General features: G+C 42.8%; 1 protein-coding gene across 1 annotated transcript in view; it reads right to left on the bottom strand.

Moving 5' to 3' along the window:
* LOC135201156 (general transcription factor 3C polypeptide 1-like) overlaps nt 1-23,425 on the bottom strand; it is a gene marked incomplete in the record, with an annotated part of 923,347 nt that overhangs the window by 678,306 nt on the left and 221,616 nt on the right. The window contains 1 exon segment of the mRNA XM_064230032.1: nt 3,806-3,996. Within this exon segment, the coding sequence (XP_064086102.1) occupies nt 3,806-3,996 (191 nt within the window).

Here is a 23,425-nt window from a genome sequence, read left to right as displayed (position 1 = left end):
TCTTTTAAAAACCTGAATGCTTTGAGGTGACAAATAAGTCTGACAAGTCTGATTAAAAAACCAAGGGTTTTTTAATCAAAGTCTGCTGGCCAAAGTACATTGGTGATAGAAAGCCAACTTTTCTTAGGAAATTTGGCTGCAATGTATAGGTAGTCCACGTAATCTGGAATAACAATTTTTTAGTTCCTAAGGATAGTGTCATTATTGTAGCTACTAAGAAAACTTATTTGTACTCTGAAGCAAGATCCTTTCAAAGTGGAAATTCCATTTTTCTGTACAATATCAACATAAAAAAACTCAGAACTTAAGTAATCATTAACTGCAAATTATTTTAGACAAATAAACAAAAGACATAATGTCAAAACAAATTTTGCAATAAGATGCTCTCGCACCTTGTAACAAAGCAAGATTAAATAACTTTAAGAATGACTACAATTTTTCAAAAAATGTTAAAACAGTATTCTTCAGAGTAAGTAATAAAGGAGCAACAATCATAATTTACATTTTGGTAGATCTTCCTTATAAAGGTTATAAGGAACTTAAAATAAATTTTCTCCGCTGTCTTCTATCTTATGCCTGAATTCTCATTGGGCCTAAGTTTTCACCTATACCATTTCCCCATGATTTGCTGGGCCTTAGTAATATTCTTGCCCTGCCACTTTCCTATATATATGGACTATTTTCCTTAATTATCTTATGTACATGCCATCTCAATCTTTTCAATGCCTATTTTCCAGTCTCTTGAAACTAAATTTTTCAAAAATTATCATCAGTTTAGAATACAAGTAGTACTGGTGACATGAATTAAGTAAAACAATGAACTGAAATTGTGCAAATTTCTAATATGAAAAAGAAAATGTTATTAACTGCATATACAGGCAGTCCGCAGCTTACGACAGCTGCAGCTTACGACAGCTGCAGCTTACGATGTTCCAAGTTTGCAATGCTTTTCAATTATATTCATCAGAAATTATTTCCAGGCTTACAACACATGTTCTAGGGTTATGACGCTGATTCGTCGGAAGAAATATTACTCCAAAAAGGCAAAATATAGCAATTTGCCCAAAATTGCATTTTTCCTAACTATACAAACCTGAGGTCCTTTTACACATAGCCCCACCTCATGCCACCCCTCACTCTGCAGTTTTTGCTTGGGCCTAAAGCAAAAGTGATTCTTCACCTCCCAGTCGCGCGGCGCGCGCACTGTCGGACAAGCAGTTAACTACCGAACTCCCTTGTTCGAAAGCTTACGACCATCCAGCTGCCGCTAGTTACCTTCCTATTGTAAAAGGACCTCAGGTTTGTATAGTTAGGAAAAATGCAATTTTGGACAAATTGCTATTTGTTACGACACGGAATACAAACCTTTCGGTCCTTTTACAATAGGAAGACTCACTTCTTGGTGGGAGGAATCTGAGTCTTTTGTGAACAGACTGGTGTTTGCCCAACCTTGAAAGCCTCCCTGGTTGTAAGAGCGAGGGAGGGATCCAAGCCTCTGTCCGATTGATCGGGGTGTGCACCGCAGGATCATTGGTCAGACCTCTGGACCAAGTACTAAGAGAGAGGCAAGCGTATCTCTTCGTACCAGCAAGCAAGAACTTGTTCCTGTTTGCAAGAGACAACATAAAGTTATGGGTTTGTCTCTTGTTGGCATCCACTTCCCCTCTCTTGTTGGGGGAAGTGGTGGATATTCGCTCCCATCCCTAGTGAAAGGGATAGGATGGGGCTCTGTCGAGTAGCTCACCTGCATCTCGTCCTTATCCAGCAAGGTGACGACCGTATCCCTCTACCCACAGGTAGAGGGGGAGAAAAAGATGGGAGAGGAGCCATTCACACTCTCATTCACTCATCCATTCTTACAGTCACACCAGGACTCGATGCTGTTCAGCCTGCGAGGGTCTGGGTTAGCTACACAACGTGTTGAGCAGACACCACGGGTCCCAAGGAAAATGATCCAAGGACCTGTGGGCAATATCCCGAAGGTAGGAGGAGGTGCATGTGGTCTGGTTGTACCAGACCCCTGCCTTCAGTACCTGCGCCACGGAGAAGTTCTTGCGGAACGCGAGGGAATGTACTTCTTCTAGGTCATCCTGGTGCTGACGAAGAGGCTTCAACACTCAGCCTGGGGTGTCGAGTTTCTTCAGATAGCGCCGTCGCGCCCTCACAGGACAAAGCAGCATCTCCTTCGCATCGAAGGCGGTGAAGTCCATTAGGGAGGGGATTGTGAAGGACTCTAACCGATCGTCAGGGACAGAAGGGTTCTGAGTCTTCGCTACGAAGTTCGGCACGAAATAGAGCGTCACGGATCCCCATCCCTTGGATGCTTGACTTCGCAGGAAAAGTCATGCAGTTACCTCAGAGGAAAAGAAGGGAATAGTCGCATTACCTATCCCTCTTCTCGACTTTGGTGATGTCCAGTACCCATACTGGTCTATCCGTCTGCAGCGAAGTGTCTCGCATTCTCCTATCCCCATGCAGTGAAGTAGTTCTTCTCGGTAGTGGATAGGACACCGACACTCCATGGTGGGTGTCGAAGGTATGGGTACTGGGACAAGCCATTAGGACGAAGAAAAGATTGATCTGGAACAACCGAACTAAGTCCACAGCGAAGTTCGTAACTGACTCGGGCGCTCTGACAGCTGCCGACTGACTGCGTTCGGTAGGAGGCAAGTTGTCCAAGCATCCGAGCAAGTCACGTGACCTTCGCCCTACAAGGGTTATGCCGAGAGACTAAACAAATCGTATTTGTTTGTCACCGATGCCAGCCAGCGAGGTGATGATTCTCTTAAGGTATGTGCCCAACAGGCAAAAGTCAATTGCCTTCTAGAGACCGAGGTCCCTGATGGCAAGACATCTCATAGTATAGTTGAATCTCAGCTAAAGAGAAACAACACTATGTGCCGTTGAAGACGAAGGTGGACAGAGAATGCAACCTACGTCTTCATAGGCGAATCGAGAGAAGGATTCTCACCAGCGGGCCGAAAGCAAAAGTGTTTCTTCACCTCCCAGTCGTGCGGCGCGCGCACTGTTGGACAAGCAGTTAACTACCGAACTCCCTTGTTCGAAAGCTTACGACCATCCAGCTGCCGCTAGTTACCTTCCTATTGTAAAAGGACCGAAAGGTTTGTATTCCATGTCGGAACAAACTGTATACATATGTCCCTTATAATGTTGAGTTTTGATTCTGGCAATAAGCTTAGTCTATGTTAGCAGTTGCTACTGTAGCCTAGTCTACGATTATGAGTACATAATCAGTATGTGCTCATTTAAAATACTTATTAATTAACCATTAACTATCATGAACAAAAACAAACAAAAAAAGCCTCCAACCTTTTGTTTAAGTTCATGGTTCTGTCAACAGAGTGGCGAGAGATCGCCAAGCAACCACTTTATATTAGCACACAGTGTAGTAATCATAAATATTCATTCTCTCTTTTCAACTGCTGAAACTACCAAACAATCTAGTAACCATTCATTTCTATTCTTTATTTTACCTTTACCTAATGGAGATATCGACAGCTAAAATGAAACACGACGACATTATAAGAAGAAGAATTCAAGAATATATTTGCTGGCTTCGATGATAGCAGTCTTTGATTAATTTTATATTTTATGATATTTAATTCACAAATTTTTTTTTATTAAATGCATTGCATAACAAGTTTTTCAATTTACAACATCCTTTTACCAATAGAATAAAAAAAAAATATATGATTCATTGTGAATCGTGAATGAAGTTATGAGCTGATGAAATAGTATAGTACAGCTGCCTGTACTATACTAAGTGACATGGTAACAAACTAACCCCTGATTTTTTTTCTTTGAAGGCTCATCTGGTAACTGTTTCTTCTGTTCTTCTGCTATGCCACATGTTCCATCTCCTCGTGGGCTACACTCTGCTTGAACGTCTGATTTATTCGTAACATATGGTACCATTTCTAAATCCACTTCCACACCTTCCATAGAGTTACTTTCTACTATTTTCATAACTTCATCCTGTACATATTTAAGAAAACAGGTTAACAGTTCTTGAATACACTAAAATATTCATATAATAACTAAAATCTTCATTTTTTTTTTTTAGAAACTTGAATGGCAAAAAGTTAGTTAAAAACTAACAGAAATAAAAAATAAAATTACAATCCTACTTACATAAAATTATTTTGAATAAGAAATAGTCAAGGTAAAATATCTAAACTTTTCATTTTTATGTTTCATAGATACATGAAGTACTGTATATGCTGGCATATAAGGCAACCTTTTAACCTTAAAAAATCTCCCCCAAAATGGGGGTCGTCTTATATGTCGAGTATAAAAAGCAAACCTTAAATCCTGCTGAGATTTTCAATGATAGGCTAACCCCTGAAGTGTTGATAGTTGCATCAACAGTTGGTCACAAATATTGACAATGTCAATAAAACATATGTAATAATGGTAAAAACTGTAAGTAATTTACGTGAATCACTAGCGACCTGTAATTTACTATGGATAATTACCATAATTAGGACAGTACTACTGATACTGTCGACAGCCATAAATAGACATTAGGATGAGCGAGCTCTCACTTTGGTACAGGTGTATGATCTCTTTCCGAAGTTCTATAAACCTAAATATTTTCTCAAAGAAATTATCATTTGCAAAGTTTGACGTATTCCAGAATATAAACATTGTCACCCTACGCCATTTGCATTTGATATTTTTTACATTCTCAAAATCTCAGCAGATTGGGTACTATTGATATCTTTATTGACATTAGCTGCTAAAGTAGATGTAATTCGAAATACTTTTTTTGTCAATTTACAAAGTTGGGCTTAAAACAAGCACAATACTTGATTATATAAGCATTAAGTGTGATTTCGCCAGTTCTTGTTTGTTTGTATAGTGCTTTTACGTTGCTTGGAACCAGTGGTTATTCAGCAACGGGACCAACGGGCTTTATGTGACTTCCGAACCACGTCGAGAGTGAACTTCTATCACCAGAAATACACATCTCAGAGAAAAAACCAAAATGGGATGTCAGAGTATTCTGACTCGCTCACCCTATAAAGAGGGTGTCGGTATGGTTTCTGGGGCGAGTGAAACCACTACCACGGGCCTCTTGTCATTTACATCCCTCCTTCACAAAATCCTCCTGCTAGAGAGAGCTGATACACAGCCCGCGTCAGCAACTACTACTACTAGTGCTCCCACGCCAACACGAGCGCCTCTAGCGGCCATCCTTGAATGTTAGAAGACCAAGCTTGGGCTGAAGGGTGGGATAAAAAAAGGGGGGGATTTCACTGGGCGACACGGGCCCTTGCCAAGAAATAGATTTTTCCTTCGTCAAAATCCCTTTTCTGGGCTCGGCCCGTGTCTCTTCGTGAAATACTACCAGAGAAATGGCCACAAGCTTGGTAAAAGCTAAATAGTACAAGGTAATAATAAAAAACGAAATATATAAGATGAGTATAATCCAAAGTAATTATTACAGAAGTTATCAAATTTACACTTAAATTAACTTATAGCAACTAGGTTAGCCTTATGATTAAATAACAGGAAATCATAAAAACTAGAATTGTGCTAACTTACGATAACTTAAATTAGACAATGATAAAATATATACAATTGTGAGTATTCCTAGCATTAAAATAAGGAAAACATCACGATATAGCCTTTGGCAGCTAAGGCTCAAAAGGGGTAGAACCTGGTGGCAAGATCACAGGAATGATGTTAGTGAGGCAGGTAGAAAGGAGATCTGGATCTACGACTAAACTACTTAGAGTGTCAGGGGAAACTGTGTTTCCCACTGCCACTGCTGGAAATTTAAGAGATTCTAAGGATTTCAGGTAGTGGCGTCTGAATACTGTCGGCGACTTCCAGCCTGTATACTTTTTTAGATCATCAAAATTCATGTGCTGGAAATAGTTAATTGAGGTGGCTACTGCCTTAATGTCGTGGACTTTGGGGAACGAATCTGGGTTGGCTTGTTTAATAAAGTATAAGATCTGTTGTCTCATTCCTTTTAAGGAAATAGTGCCACCTTTTTCCCTCATGAATAAGGGACCTGATGATCTAGTAGATGTCCTTGAGAGGTAGGCTCGTAAGGTCGTTACTGGACATGGCCTGAGTCTCTAGAGAGAGCCGACAGTTCAGATACTCTGGCTCCTGAAGCCAGACTTAAACGAAATAGTGTTTTCCTTAGGAGTGATATATAGTTACATGAATCGTTGTCAGTATCTGAAGCCAGTCTGAGAACATCATTTAAGAACCATGAAACTGAGCAAGGTCTCTCTGTTGGTCTGAGCCTAGCACAAGCTTTAGGAATAGATGAGAAATAAGAATCCGTTAAGTCTATTTTAAAACCAAACTGAAAGATTTTTCTTAAAGCTGACTTATTGGTAGTAATCGTACTGGCTGCTAAACCTTTTTCAAATAAAGATCTGAAGAAGGAGATAGCCAGGTTAGTAGTCATGGTTCACGATTGTGTTTCCTTCGTGAAATTTGCTAGCTTTTTAACGGCTGCGTCATATTGACGTAAAGTTGATTCTCTTTTATCCGATTCTAAGAAAAGGATGTTTTGAGGATCAATGACTGTATCTCTTTTAGCTGCGAACTTCATGAAGTCCATAAAGTTAGGGTTTTGAGAATTCCTGAGGAAGCGAACACAGTCCTCATTTGCACTGGTTGAGACAGTTTGGGGTTGGGAATCCGTTGAGTCCGGAGACCCAATTCCAGGAGTAGTGGGAACCAGTTGCTTTTGGGCCAATCTGGGGCTACCAGAGCGACTTGTCCTTTGAAGGTCCTGAGTTTGTTCAGGACTTTCAACAGAAGATTCACTGGAGGAAATATGTATACTTTTTCCTACTGATTCCAATCTATGGCCATGGCATCTGTGGCATAAGCCAGAGGGTCCAGGTTGGGAGCCACATAGCATGGGAGCTTGTGGTTCGATTGTGATGCGAAGAGAACCACCTGGAGGCCTGGGACCTTTTGGCATATCCACTGGAATGAGCGCCTGTCCAGAGACCATTCCGATTCTAGAGGAACTGAACGAGACAGGGCGTCTGCTATCACGTTCCTTACTCCCGCCAGGTGAGTGGAGGATAGATGCCATTTGTACTTGGCTGCTAGTGAGAATATGGCTATCATGACATGGTTTACATGACTTGATTTGGATCCTCCCCTGTTGATGCAGTGTACTACTACTGCACTGTCCAATACCAGCTTGATGTGAGATTTCTTGGCTGGTAGAAGCATCTTCAATGTGAGGAACACTGCCATGGCTTCTAATACATTTATGTGAAGCTGGCGGAACTGAGGGGACCAAGTCCCTTGTACTTTCTTGAATTGAGAGTAGCCTCCCCACACGCTTAGAGAAGCGCCCGTGTGGATAACCAACGCCGGAGGGGGAAATTCTTGACCTCCGCCCAGGGGTGGAGCCGTTTGCGGAGAATCGGCGGGATGGCTGACAACTTGTCACGAGATTTGTTGTTTGCTCTCGAGCGCCAGACTCAGTTTATATCTTTCAACTTTGCCTTCAGTAGAACATCTGTAACTGAGGCAAACTGGAGAGAACCTAGGATTCTTTCCTGGTTTCTCCTTGATGTCTGTTTGCACTTGAGGAACTGTTTTGTTGCTTTGGCTATTTCCTTCCTTTTGGCCAACGGAATTGACAGAGTATGGGAGTTAAGTCCCATTGAATGCCAAGCCATTGAAAGCGGGAGTCCGGCGTTAGCCTGGACTTGGTCTTGTTTATCTGGAACCCCAGATGTTCCAGAAACTGTATTACTTTAACCATAGCTTTGTGGCATTCTTCGACGGTTGTTGCCCAGATAAGCCAATCGTCCAGATACGCTACTACCATTATCCCCTGAGATCTTAGTTGTTGAACTACTGACTCCGCCATCTTCGTGAATACCCTGGGGGCCACGTTGAGCCCGAAGGGCATCACTTTGAAGGAGAATGCCTGGTTTCCTAGCCTGAAGCCTAGGTACAGGCGGAAGTGTCTTGCTACTGGGATATGATAGTATGCGTCTGTAAGTATGCGTCTGTAAGATCGATAGAGGTGGTGACGGCCCCACGGGGAAGTAAGGTCCGCACCTGCGAGATAGTCAGCATTTTGAACTTGTCGCAACGAATGAATAAGTTTAGACGGGACAAGTCTAAGATTATTATTCGTTTGGTTGAGCCTTTCTTTGGCAAGCTGAACAAGCGAGCTTGAAACTTTAAATGCTTGACTTTTGATACTACCCCTTTCTGAAGGAGTTCTTTGGCATACTCGGTCAATTCCGATGTTAGTCTCTGAAGGAAGGTCTTGGATGGAGGGGGACCTTTGATCCAGCTCCATCCTAGTCCTTTGGACACAATACTTTGTGCCCAGTTGCTGAACCCCCATCTGTGGCGATGGAGGAACAGTCTCCCTCCTACCTGAGGGTTCTCACTGACTTGGGGCAGGTCGTGACCCACATCCTCCCCTGAAGTGCTTGCCTCGGCTAGGTGTTCTTCCGCCACCTCTTTGGCGAAATGAACCCCTAGCCCTGCTACCTCTTCCAAACCTATTAAAGGGTTGGAACGTTTGTCCTTCAAAGACCAGGTTGAAGGCCAGTGACACTGCAAACGAGGTAGAAGGTTGGTTCTGGGAAGTCAGCAGGAGGAATGGCTGAGACTGACTCTTCGAGGTGGAGGGTTGTACCACCTGAGAGACCGGAACAGCTTGAACCACCTATTGTTGTTGGGAAGCCTGGAAAGGTGTAAATTTCCAAGGCTTCTTCAGCTTCTTTGCAGAGGAAGAAGTAGGTTCAGTCTTCCTTTTAGCTGACAGACCCCAACGGACCTTAAGGTTTTGGTTCAGCCTTGTCGCCTCGTGCTGAACCTCATTGACCAGAGCTTCTGGAAAGAGGTCAGCACCCCAAATAGAAGCCGCGAGCAACTTATTGGGTTCATGGCGAATAGTCGCCTCTTGCAGTACATGTTTCCTGCAATTACATCGTGCGACTACAAAATCACATAAGTAGCACCGGACAGTGTGTGTCTGTGCTTTAGCCAATAGCTTAAACAGAGGTTCTGTGCCATATGTTACTGCCGCAACCTCTGTCATTACTAGGGCATTTAATGTCCTCCCTAGCCTGGTCCTGGCATCGAATTCGGCTTGAATCAGATTGTCCGGGAGCCTGGGAAGTCTCTCACTAAACTGTACTATCGCACAATCCGGCTTGAGTTTACCTACCGTGAATGTGGCTGGTAGATCTGCCCAAAGGTCTTCGGTGCTTGGAAGAAGAAGTGATGTGGGCTCCGTTTCCCGGAGCTGCAGCATAGGTTCGTCTTTCATGGCGGCTTGGAGAGTCAGCTCCGCTAACTTTGTGGTGAATGGAATAGGTGTCTCTTCATCCACCACAAAGATGGTAAAAGGGCTCTTAAAAACCTGGAGCTTGGTGTTGACACAATCCCAGTCATCCAAGTTCCTCAGCCACTCCCTTTGGGCCTGATCTCGGCTGTAGATCACGGTTTCTTTGGGGATCCTGTTCTCCCTTCTCATTGCTGTCTCTGTAAGACGGGCGTAACCAATGAATGGTGGCTGTAGATTGGCGGGGTGAAACTCGAGTCTTCTAGCCTTCGAGTGCCGCAGTCCAGTAACGTCAGCACGCCATCTTTGAAAGGGGCATACGACAAAACTCTCCATGGGTTATTTGGTGTGAAGAGGGAGGGAGAGAATCGTAGTCCGGCATGGCTTGCACCGCCATACCAGGTTGTGGGAGGACTGTTGCAGGGTTCTCCCGGAGACCCGCCATTAGATTCTCCTGGTTGGTTAGTCTCTCTGAAATGCTTCGGATCGACTGACCGGACTCCTCAAAAGAAGTAGAGATGTGTGACAACATCTGCTCAAATTTGTCTTGAACTAGGTTCCCGACAAAACTGCCCATCTGCTGCATAATACTTGCAGCAAACGCATCTGTGTCAAGAGGAGCAGGGTCTTTGGACACTGTAGGAGTCTTGGGGCGTGCCCCAGTAGAGGTCGAAGGCTCAGGATTCGTAGAAGCTTGGGCCTTATTCTTCGAGGATTTGCCTCTAGACCCTTTTGAGTATGAAGAAGAAGAGGACTTCGATTTCTCTACTCCGGGGTGGTGAGCCAGAGGCTTATGAGACGAAGAAGACGTGGTCTTTTTAGACGCTGTCTTCTCAAGGGTCTTCAACTCACGCTTCCCTTTCACCTTAGGGATAGCCTGAGTGGACTTCGGTCTGACCGAAAGTTCACTCTCTGAAAAGCCTTGGAAGGAAGTAGAAGATGGTACAGGGGAAGAAGATCCAGAAGGACCCAAGGGAAGCCCTTGAGCCCCCAACAAACCTGCCTCATCCAGCATACTACCTGGATCACCTACCGCCATTGGTTCCAAGTTCAGATCTAGAGTTGCCACGTCGTCTGCAAAAACAGTTGGCGTCCTACTTTGCAAAGAGAGAGGCAGAACCCTGTCGTCGGAGAAAGGATTGGTGGCTGCCTGTCAAAAGAACCAGGCAGTCCCCTGCTCCTTCTCGTTCGTCGACCTCTTCATCGCCTTCTAGATCCAGCCGACTCATTCGAGAACGCGCAAGCGTTCCTTTTGAGAGAGCGTCTAGGAGTATAGACGAACGTGACAAATACGCAAGTTGTCACACAGGTGGCCGTCGTCTTTGTCAGGAGGTCGTGAACGTCCAGAAGTCTCCGACTGACGATCATCGATCGAAGTTTGCCACTCGCGCACATCAAGAACAGAGACAGGCTCGCCAAGATCAAGACCCACGTAAGGACGTCTCTGGATACGCACGATGTTCTATGCATGATAAGACGTCCTGTACATCTAGACGATCACCAGGACGTTAATGAAGATAATGTTAAAGACGCTCGACGTCCTGCTTTTCGATACGTTAATCAGGACGCTTTTGAGGAAGCTTCCAATGACATTCGACATCCTACTCATCGAGGCGCTCGCCAGGACGCTCGTGAAGACGCTTCAGAGGACGCTCGGCGTCCTACACATCGGGACGCTCTCCAGGATGCTCGGAAGGACGCCTTGGAAGATCATATAAGTCCTAAGCGTCATGAAGCTAAGAATGATGGACGCCCTACGCATAAAAACGATACTCTTCAAGACGTTCCGCAGGACGTTCCCTTCCAAGAACTTAGTGTGTCGAAATTAGCGGTGAAACAGACCCGAATTACTACTTTTAACCCTACTTCAGACAGAGGCACCCTCTTGCGAACAGGGCCTCAGGGATTGATTACATCACAGTCTTTTAAGGACGCTTCTGCTATTACTAGAGAAGAAGGAGAATCGTCTAGTGACTCTCGTCCTGCGGACGATGAAGAGCCGATAACGTCATCCACCTCGGATTATAAGACGTTAACTCACCTCCTAAAAAACTTGTTTCCCGATAAGTTTCAGGCACCGGTTCCTTGCTTTCCGCCTTCACAGTTGGCCTCATCGAAGACCAGGAAAGCACCTGGCTTCGTTAAAATGGCCACTTCGCTCTCTGCGAAGAGAGCATTTAAAAGAATTCAAGATTGGATGGACTCCAGAAAGGCAAAAGGCAACACTTCCTTTGCTCTTCCTCCATCGAGGCTAAGCGGGAGAGCAGGAATCTGGTACGAAACGGGAGAGGAAGCGGGATTGAAAGCTCCGTCTTCCTCCCAGGGGGACTTCGCTAACTTAGTTGATGCTCTGAGGAGGTCGTACCTTTCATCGGCTAAAGTTTCCTGGACCATGTCAGAAATTGATCACCATCTGAAAGGGATCTTCAAGACTTTGGAAGTATTTAACTTCCTGGATTGGTGCTTGGGGGCTCTGGACTTACAATCCAGAAGCCCAGACTCGATTTCATTGGAAGAGTTATCCAGCGTGTTAGCATGTATGGATAGGGCAGTAAGGGATGGCTCTGATGAACTGGCATCCCATTTCGCTACCGGACTCCTGAAGAAAAGAGCTCTATACTGCAGTTTTGCAGCAAAATCAGTGTCTCCTGTGCAGAGGGCAGAATTGTTGTTCGCCCCTTTTTCTTCACATCTTTTCCCTCAGTCCATGGTAAAAGATCTGTCAGTTAACCTGCAGGAAAAACCGACGCAGGACCTCTTGACCCAGTCTTCCAGACGTCCTGCAGCCCAGGCTTCTACCTTAGCCACACAAGCCCCCAAGAAGAAGTTTAAGCCCTTTCGTGGAGGACCTTCCTTGAGAGCTTTTCCTCGAGGAAGGGGGTTCTCTAGAGGCAAGGTCTCCTCAAAAACCAGAGGAAAAAATTGACATTTCTGCCCTTCAGACACCGGTCGGAGCGAGACTCGCATTTTTTGCTCATGCATGGAGAATAAGAGGGACGGACACCTGCCGGAGAAGCAACAGATATTGCTCGATCTTTTAGATCAAATGTTAGAGAAGAGAGCCGTAGAAGAAGTGCTAACGTTAGATTCCCCAGGCTTCTACAACAGGTTGTTCCTGGTTCCGAAGCAGTCTGGGGGATGGAGACCTGTCCTGGACGTCAGCAGGTTGAACCTTTTCATGAGAAAAGAAAAGTTCAGGATGGAAACGTCCCCGTCTGTACTAGGGGCTTTAAGACCAGGAGACTGGATGGTGTCATTGGATCTCCAAGACGCATACTTCCACGTCCCGATTCATCCTCAATCAAGAAAGTTCCTGATGTTCGTCTTGAAGGGACAGGTTTTCCAGTTCAAGGCTCTATGCTTCGGACTAAGTACGGCGCCGATGGTATTCACTCCTCATGCAAAATGTGGCGAAATGGCTTCACCTATCAAAAATAAGGGTCTCGCTTTACCTGGACGACTGGCTAATCAGATCGTCTTCGGAGTCAAGGTGTCTGGAGGACCTTCACACGACGTTACAGCTGACGAAGGCCCTAGGCCTAATAGTCAATTACGAAAAGTCCCATCTGATCCCCACGCAGTCCATCGTATATCTCGGGATTCAGATGGATTCAGTGGCTTTTCAAGCTTTTCCATCCCGGGAACGTCAGCAGAAATGCTTAGAAAAAGTGTCAGCTTTCTTGGGGAAGGAGACATGCTCGGCGAAGGAATGGATGAGTCTGCTGGGAACCATTTCCTCACTGGAGAAGTTTGTTCCCGGGGGAGGCTGCACCTCAGGCCGCTCCAGTTTTTTCTAGCAGAAAACTGGAAAGACAAGCAAGAACTAGACACGACTTTGAAAATTTCTCAATCGGTCAAGGATCACCTGAAGTGGTGGCAAGATCCAGTCAAACTTTCAGAAGGACTGTCCCTCAGCCTTATAAGCCCCGACCTAGTGTTGTTCTCAGACGTATGCATGGCGGGCTGGGGAGCAACACTGGGCAAGGAGGAAGTGTCAGGCCTCTGGAGAGGGGAACAGAGGTCCTGGCACATAGGTTGGCCGAGTTGTCCAGATCAACTCGGACAATACCACAGCTCTCGCATATATAAAAAAACAGGGGGGGACACACTCTCGGTCCCTGTTCGAGATAGCAAGAGACATCCTCCTGTGGGCGAAAGCTCGGAACATAATAATCCTGACGAGGTTCGTTTCAGGAGTGCAAAATGTCCGGGCGGATCTTCTCCGCCGCCAACATCAACTGCTTGCCACAGAATGGACTCTTCACCTAGAGGTCTGCCAAGATTTGTGGAGACTATGAGGACGTCCGTTAGTAGACTTCTTCGCAACTTCGAAAACGAAGAGGCTTCCTTTTTATTGCTCACCGGTTCTCGACCCGGGAGCAATAGAAATAGATGCCATCCTATGGGACTGGACGGGGATGGACGTCTACGCCTTTCCCCCGTTCAAACTTTTAGGAGAAGTAATCAGGAAGTTTGCGGTGTCTCCGGGAGCGAGAATGACACTAATTGCCCCGTTTTGGCCTTCAAGCGACTGGTTCACAGAGGTCATGTCTCTCCTAGTAGACTTCACAAGGACCCTTCCAGAGAGAGCCGATCTACTCAGACAGCCCCACTTCGAGAGGTACCACAGAAACCTCTCCACTCTGAGTCTGACTGCGTTCAGACTATCCAAAAGTTGGTCAGAGCGAGAGGTTTTTCAAGACCGGTGGCAAAAGCTATTGCCAACGCTAGAAGAGCTTCCTCTCGAGCAGTTTATCAATCTAAGGAAATGGTGCAGGAAGAAAGGTATTTCCTCCTCCACGACCTCTGTGAACCAGATCGCTGATTTCCTCCTGCATCTGAGAAATGTGGACAGGCTTGCGGTGCCCACGATTAAGGGATATAAAAGTATGTTGTCAGCTGTCTTCCGTCACAGAGGGTTAGACCTGACAAATAATAAAGACCTTCACGATCTTTTGAGGTCCTTTGAAACCTCAAAAGTACCGCAGCCTAAGGTCCCATCATGGAACTTAGACGTAGTTCTGAAGTTCCTAATGTCAAGTCCTTTTGAACCTCTGCATGCTGCCTTGTTGAAAGACATTACAAGAAAGGCGATTTTCCTAACCGCTCTGGCCACAGCGAAGAGGGTTAGTGAAATTCAAGCAATAAGTAGACATGTGGGCTTCAGAGGACACAATGCAGTGTGTTCCCTGAGCCCTTCCTTCTTAGCGAAGAACGAAAATCCATCTAACCCCTGGCCGAAGAGCTTTGAGATCAAGGGGTTAGCAGAGATCATTGGACGAGAGCCAGAGAGAGTCCTGTGCCCTGTCAGGGCTCTCAAGTTTTATTTGGAAAAAACTAAAAACTGTCGGGGTCCTTCGGAAAATCTGTGGTGTTCCGTTAAGACACCAGACTTTCCAATGTCAAAAAACGCACTGGCATTCTTTTTGAGAAGCACCATCAGGGAGGCCCATTCGTCCTGTCCAGATGGTGATCTGAAACTTTTGAAAGTAAAAGCCCATGAGGTAAGAGCTGTCGCAACCTCAATGGCGTTTCAAAAGAAAATGGCACTCAGCGATATTCTACGTGCTACATTTTGGCGAAGCAACTCTGTGTTCACTTCACACTACCTGCGGGATGTGAAGACGGCATATGAGAACTGAGAGTCGCTAGGACCATACATATCGGCAGACATAATATTGGGGGCAGGAAGCAGCACGAATCCTATCCTATAGAAAAGGATTAGGTGTGCTTTAAATTTTATTGTGTTGATTCACGTTTGAAGGGTCGGTCGCTTGAGGCGGTCTTCCCTTTCTTTAGCTTAAAAGTTATATGGGACTAACTTTGATAGGTTAGGTCAGGTGGTGGTTTTTAGCTTCGTTGCCCTCAGAGTATGGTCAATATGTCTAGTCCCATGTGGTCACGCTCCCGTTGACAGATCATCTGAACTCACCAGCTATACATGGGCATCGCTTATTCACGGATCAGTATTTCACGGATCCAGTTAATCCACGGGTTTTTTCTTGGACCGTTTCTCATGTTACATCACTGGTATGAATCGCTGCATCACGGGTTTGTTGTGTTTGCGTATGCGATGTTTTTGCGGTAGGCTAACCCTCGGCCGTGGTCCGATAAACTACCAACATTCATTTAAAGACTCATATAATGATATTAACTGACAATAAAGGTAATAAAACCACATTCTCACCTAATATATTATTGTCCTATCTTCGAAATAAATAGCCTATTCAAGGTTTATGTACGACGTTCATTGGTAGGCTAAGCGTAGTTGCAGTGCGATAACCACCAACGTACACAAACATTCACATTATGATATTAAACCGACAATAAAAGTAATAAAACCATTCTTACCATATATTATAAGTCATATCTTCATAATAAATAGCCTATTCAAGAATAATTCCACATCATTGCACTCAACTTATCGTCGGAGTGGCCAGCCACAAAATGTAAGCATATACCTTTACGTACGAAAATGGTTTATGTATACGGTTGCGTTCAAAGCGACATTTTTTGTTTTGATAAACTTTTAGAAATTTTAATAGTAGTGGTAGTGTAATTACAGTAGTAATAACATTAAGGCTAAAATTAATTCGAACTTCATTATTATTTTGGCAGTATTCGTATATAACTTCTCTGAACAATGAAGTTCATACAAACGGCTATTTGTCATAGATTATCGTAAGTATTGCTGTTTGTTTATTGGCGACGAAAGCGTAAACGAAAATACATCAAAGCATTTTTTTACCTTATATATTATCGTCATATCTTATAATAAAAGGCTATTCGTGGAGTAATTCCATATCAGTGAAATCAATTTTATCTATGCGAGGCCAGCCAGCTGACAAAATGTACTACGTATATTTAAAAATCAAATTATGGTAGCGTTCACAGCAAGATTATCTTTCGAAATATTTATAGTACTATTCATGCTACGTAGTAATAATGTTTGGAATATACGTAACATTAATTTTCAATACAAAATATCATCGTTATTTTGGTAGTGAATAATAGTTTAGAATTATCATACATACACTGCATTGTTATGGGTTTTGTGCCAGTGATAAAACCAAAATAACGTTCTCCTTTAAGTCAACGCGTTTAGGAAAAAACATGACATAGAATCGACTTTGCGACTTCGTTCACGATTTGATATTTTTAACGATACAATAACTCATTTGTAACTACTAAAACCATCTTCACATAAGTAATTTTTCGTAAGATAGGTTGTTGTTACAAAAGCTAGCTTATACATAAAAGACTTTTATAATTTAAGTCATCTTAGATATACATATGTACCCAAACTCATTGTGGGGGAAATTTACTACTGTTTCCTCGGATATTGAAATACTTTAGCATCATTCAAACACTTTAAAATAATAATAATGCATAAATACTAGGCTATACATATTTACATCGTATACAAATACTACATACAGTTATATACACATACTTTTATATACAAAGTTAACAGTTATATACACATACTTTTATATACAAAATTAATCATATGAGTAGTGATCAGACGACAGCTGTGCACTGGACTACGTACGTACTACTTGGAAGATAAAACAAACAAAAATTTTGTTGTTGTTTTAGTCGCCGGGATAGATTAACATTTTTCCAGAGATTAAAGAGCTGAATTTTGTTTTGAAGGTATGTCAACCGCGTTAGTAAATAGGTATCATCTTCTAAGGAATTTTTTTTCTCTCTTTTTGTGGAAGAATCTTCAAGCCATTTTGGCATTCAAAGTATGAGAAGGAATCATTCTATTTTTCATGAAATCAGTAAAATACTTACACTAATAATAAAAACTAAAACTACGTACTGTATGCAAAACACATACATCATCGTTAGCTTCGTGTGTGTAAACGTTCATTCTAAGAAATTACAGAGTAGTATAACTAACACCTGATTGGTTGGTTGGTAGCCATGGAGATCTGTTATCCAATGACTGCCCTCTGCTTCTGTTCTATTTATAGACATACGCCATGGATGGCACTAGGATTGAACGTTACCATGTTCGTGATTTTCTGACTGCTGACGGCAAAAATTACTCAATAATTTTCTTTATATAATTATTCCTTCGTGAAAACAATAATATAATATCGCGGTTGACATACCTTCAAAACAAAATTCAGCTTTTTAATCTCTTGGAAAAATGTTAATCTATCCCGGCGACTAACAACAACAAAATTTTTGTTAGTTTTATCTTCCAAGTAGTACGTACGTAGTCCAGTGCACAGCTGTCATCTGATCCCTACTCATATGATTAATTTGTATATAAAAGTATGTGTATATAACTGCTTAACTTTGTATATAAAAGTATGTGTATATAACTGTATGTAGTATTTGTATACGATGTAAATATGTATAGCCTAGTATTTATGCTTATATTATTAAAGTGTTTGAATGATGCTAAAGTATTCAATATCCGAGGAAACAGTAGTAAATTTCCCCACAATGAGTTTGGGTGCATATGTATATCTAAGATGACTTAAATTATAAAAAGCCTTTTATGTATAAGCTAGCTTTTGCAACAACACAAATCTTACGAAAATTACTTATGTGAAGATGGTTTTAGTAGTACAAATGATAGTTATTGTATCGTTAAAAATATCAAAGTGAACGAAGTCGCAAAGTCGATTCTATGTCATGTTTTTTAACTTTAACGTATAGTGGATGAAAAACACCAGTGTGTCGTAGCGATGCGTCATCAATATAGTGGTATGAAAATACCACATGGTGTTGTAGCGATACGTAATCACAAAGTACAAATCCTTTTTCCCGGCCCGGGACCATCCTCAGAATTTTTACGACTCTTCAACTTCAAGATCGATATGGTATATTATATAGTCATACCTTATTGTTAAAATTCACAAGTTGAACTGCAAAACATTATTATATTTTGATTGTTATGTACATATATTTTTTGTGTTTTACGGAATGTTTGTTTTGAAAATAATACCTATTAGTGAACATATGGTATTAATTGTCCCACTATTTTATTATAGGTGAATCTTAATTATCTCACATTCATTTAACAGTATTATATTAATATTTATTTAAATAAACTGTAATTAATAAATAACAATAATGAAAAACATAAAGGGAAAAAATGTTTTTGCTGCAGTAGTGGTGTTTGATTATGCATCTGACCTCACATTTCCGAAATCTGAAAAATTCCAAAAACCGAAACATCGGAATGTGTGTGTACTGCACATTTTTTAAACACGCACACAATGTCTACACATTTACTGCAAATTACAGTACGTACGTATTTATTCCGATGAGAGAGAGAGAGAGAGAGAGAGAGAGAGAGAGAGAGAGAGAGAGAGAGAGAGAGAGAGAGAGAGAGAGAATGATTAAGGACTCCAAGGCGTGTTATTTTTACAATTATTTTATTATCTTGGGATTTTTATTTAATCTTGAGATTTTCTATTCAATTCTCGAGATTAATAAGAAAATTGCCGTAAATTGACTAGCATCAGCACACATCTGAATGACTCGGCCATTAGCAGGCTAAACCACCAACCTTATGAACTTGCATGATACATGAGATACATGACAAAACACAAAACCACTGTTTATTGGTGAAAATTAGGGGGTTGCACGATATGGGAGATTGCACGTTATTCGAGTATATACGGTTATGTGATTTTTTGTTTTTTTTAGCCTTTTATGGAACAAAATCTAGCAAGAAATTGCCATTCCCAGTTGGCAACACTGGCCTACAAACGTTTGTTTGTTTGTTGTTGTTATGAAATGTGGTGTGCGGCGCGTTCTTTAAATTGTACCCATATAAACGAGTTAATTATGTGGCATCCAAAAGCCCTGATTCTTTTACTCTTATGGGAAAGACGCCTAAAGGTCAGATTGAAAGGTTTTTACGTGGAAATATACCAGTATTAACGTGTTGTGACGAAGGGAAGAGATGTTTCGCTGCATACTGTTGGTAGCATTATCGTTATTATATTACTGGATGCACTGCAAAATCGTCGCCATCTTTTATCAACATAGATTGTTGGTGAGTACCCATATGATTTACATATTTTGATAGTTCTTATTACCACTCATCCTCTCTTTCCTTGTAAAAAAAAAAAAAGAGGCCCACCATGCGTATGTAGGCTTCTAGCTGTATAAGCCCTAGGCTAGTAGGCTACATATGTACAGTAGTACAAATATACTACTACATTTATTTTTTAAGGCTAAGTTTTGTACAATAACTTTAAAAACTGTCTTGAATTTAGTTTTAGGTGATAGTTGAAAACATATTTGGTGTCTGAACTAAAGTAGGCAGTTATAAAACATTGGAATAGTGGTTTTGGGCTGGGTTAAAAACTATTAAAGTAGGCAGTTTTAAGCAATTTTGAGGGGGGTATCAGGATAACACGGGTATTTACTTATCACGGGGGGTTTGGGGGGGTCTGGCCCTATCCCCCGTGGATAACGAGGCCCCACTGTACAGGTCACTACCTTGCTGGAGACTCTAGTAAAGCAGAAGCAGACTTGGGTGACAGTAATCACGAAGTCAGCTATGCTAACAGGTAAGGAACCAAGATGTCAATCATCTGCATGTAATTTGTTTCCTAAATCCTTCTATTCTGTCCCTTCCCACCTCCAATGGTGGGATTCAGCTATATATATATCTGTCAGGTAAGTTTCATGTACAAAATGATATTGTCATGATACAATAAAGTTTGTTCATACTTACCTGGCAGATATATATAATTAAGTACCCACCCACCTCCCCTCAGGGGACAGTGGCATTAGAAAATCTGAATAGAAAATGGGAATGGTTCCTGATACCCGCCTCCCAGCGGCGGGAATGGGTACTAACCACCTGGCCGCCCACTGCGTGTGCCGGGAGTTTTGAAATTCTGTCTGACTTCGGAGAATATAGCTATATATATATCTGCCAGGTAAGTATGAACAAACTTTATTGTATCATGACTTCTGACATGTCCAATTTAGCAGTTCTCTGGTATTATAGCAATATTTTACTAGAAATAGTGCTAAAGCAGACACATTTCGCCCAGAAATAGATTTTTCCTACGTCAAAATCCCTTTTTTAGTGCCTATGAGGGGGAGTCTGAGGAGGAGTTGTTGAGTTTTCTTGTTGAGGATGAAACAGAAAGTGAGGGAGAAAGTGAGGGAGATGGGCCAGTGGGGGGAGGGGAGGGTTCGAGTGCAAAACCGTGCACAAGCATGTGCGTGTGCGCACGCATGGGCCCTTAGAAGGTCGGAACATCGCGTCAGCCTAGGTGAAAGCCGTTCATCCAAGAGTGACGAGGGGTGATCGGAGGACCCCACCCCAACTAACATGCACCCATTCACGGCAGCACCTGGGCTCACCGTACCTGTTGCTCTCACTGCTCTGGGGTTCATTCAGATGTTCCTGATGTGGGAATTGCTGGAATACCTGGTAGCAGAGACGACGGACTACGCTCAGTACTGCCGTGACGAACTGCGGACGACGATGTCGTATCGCTGGCGGGGCTGCAACCTCACGGACATGGCGCATTTTTTGGGGCTCCACATTTTTTTTGGAATGATGCCTGCTGCCGACGTCAGGCAATACTGGAGGCGGAATTTTTTTTTACGTACGCCCAATGTGCCTGGCATTATGGCCTGTGATAATTTCCTGGCTTTGGACAGGTATTTCAACGCCTTCAACCGAAGGGCCATACCCCGGAATAACCCTGACCGTCTCATTTTAGTCCACCCAGTGTTGGATTACATTTGTGAGCGGTGCCAGTTTCTCGTGGTTCCTGCCAAGAACCTTTCTTTGGATGAGGGGATGATGCCTTACAAAGGACGTCTTAGCATAAAAGTGTACAACCCCAAGAAGCCAAAGAAATATGGTGTAAAGTTATTCTTTAATATGGAGTCCAACACTGGATACGTCGTGGACTTCTCTGTGTATTCCGGGGTCTTGGGTGTTCTCCACGCTGCTGTATTCCGGGGTCTCCTCCACGCTGCTTGACACTGTCTTCGGTCTTGTGGATCGTTTCCGTAACCAGGGATACCACCTGTTTATGGATTATTATTATAACTCAGTATCCCTGGCCCAGGAACTGTATGAAGCAGGTGTGCACATCATTGGTACCATTTGGTTGGTGCGTGGGGCCCCGAATGTCCTCAAGAGGTTCGCTAGCCAGCTGCAACATCTGGCAAGAGGAGAGACAAAGTGGCAGCGGAAGGGAGATGTCTTCGTCATCTGTTGGAAGGGGGTCCGACTCGTCCCCATGATTATGACGAGTCATGAGCCCATCCAAGAAGAGGTTGTTCAGCAAAAGAAGACACGTTGGCAGGGCCGAGTTATGTATGAGGAATTTCTTGTCGAGCGGCCTACTGTCATTGGGCACTACAATAGGCACATGGGAGGAGTTGATCTCTTTGATCAACTCATCCAGTTTTTATCCCTTGTTGTTGTTTAAGATTAAGCTGGCCTTATGCCAGCACGGGCTCTTGCTCAAGAGCAGCCCGTAGGGTTTTTATCCCTTTGCCAGGAGAACCAAGAGGTGGACACAGAAGCTCCTCAAGTACATACTTCAGTTGGCCCTCCAGAATGCCTACATCCTCTACTGTGGGTACAATTCGGACCTCCGGAGGTTGTCCCTCATCTAGTTTCTCGAGGTGGCCGGGAATGCCCTCATCAACTTTAATCCTGATGAGTGGCCTTCCATCACCGCCCCCCTGCCCAGAGCTCCAGATCTGCCCATAGAGGAAAGGGTAGATGTTAGGAGGGCCAACCTCGGTCGTCCTGCTCCTGCCACTGCTGCCGCCACCCTTGATGATCCCGCCTGCGCTCAGATTCTGTCTTCCTTTCGGACAGTGGACCCTGTATGTCGGCTGCAGCCAGGAGATCACACACTAGACCTCCTACAAGGTGATTGATTGATTGTGTATTATATCTGGCGTCACAACATCTGGGTAATTGACACCGAAATAAATTAAATATAAAAAACTAAATTTTTTATAAATTTCATAAAAAAAAATCTATAAATATATTATATAAAAATTTTGTTCACATATATAAGTTCTTAAATAGACAATCTATGTATAATTTAAATTTGGTTAAGGAGGCCCGCCTCCCTCATAAAAATATATAACTGCTCTATATTACAATCCTTTCCAAGAATTGTAGCTAGGATAAAATTACCTACTCTGTCACGACCCCAAGACAGTAACCTATGTCTCAAATTCAAGAATCTGGGACATTCAACCAGCAAATGTCTCACAGTCAAGGGCACAGTACAGTTCTCGCAAAACGGAGGATTTTCACGAGACATCAAGAACCCATGGGTGAGTCTTGTATGTCCAATCCTCAATCGGCACAACATCGTTTCTTGTCTCCTTGGCATATACGGATATGACCAAGGAGATACTGATGACGTGATACTACGCATTTTTTTTTATTATTTAAAATATCCTCCCACTGGGACTGCCAACATTTTTTAACTCTCTGACCTACTAGAGGATACAAATCCCGATATGGTAGTAGGCATCTTGTGGGTTCTGAGGAGCTGACTGCAGACTTTGCAAGTTGGTCAGCTTTCTCATTCCCAGCCACCCCAACATGGGAAGGCACCCAACAGAACTTTATTTCTTTCCCTCTTCTTTTTAGTAAAAGCAGCCATTCCAATATATCTAAAATCAGAGGGCTTAAAGGGTTAAAAATTTCCAGTGACTGAAGAACACTTCTTGAGTCACAATATATAATAAAATTATTTTTATTCCGAATTAAAACTTCCTTTAAAGCTTTTAAAATTCCATATAATTCTGCTGTAAAAATCGATGCAACAGATGATAACCTGCCACTTCTCTCTACATCAGGGAAGGCTACACCAAAGCCGACGCCAGCATCTGACTTTGAGCCATCCGTGAAAACTGCAATGGAGTCATCATGTTTCATGGAATGTTCTAAAAATATTGACCGCATGGCCCTCACTGGACAATTCTGTCTTGGTAAAATTAAAATATCTACAAAATTTTACCTCTGGAAAGTTCCAGGGGGGACTAACTGAATATTTTGCTGGTAAAATCTCGATTCTTGGCATATTTAATTCACGGACAATAAAATTTACTCTAAAAGCAAAT

This window comes from Macrobrachium nipponense, chromosome 28 (assembly GCF_015104395.2).
Source record: "Macrobrachium nipponense isolate FS-2020 chromosome 28, ASM1510439v2, whole genome shotgun sequence".
NCBI classification, from domain to species: domain Eukaryota; kingdom Metazoa; phylum Arthropoda; class Malacostraca; order Decapoda; family Palaemonidae; genus Macrobrachium; species Macrobrachium nipponense.
This window is presented reverse-complemented; position numbering and strand designations above follow the sequence as displayed.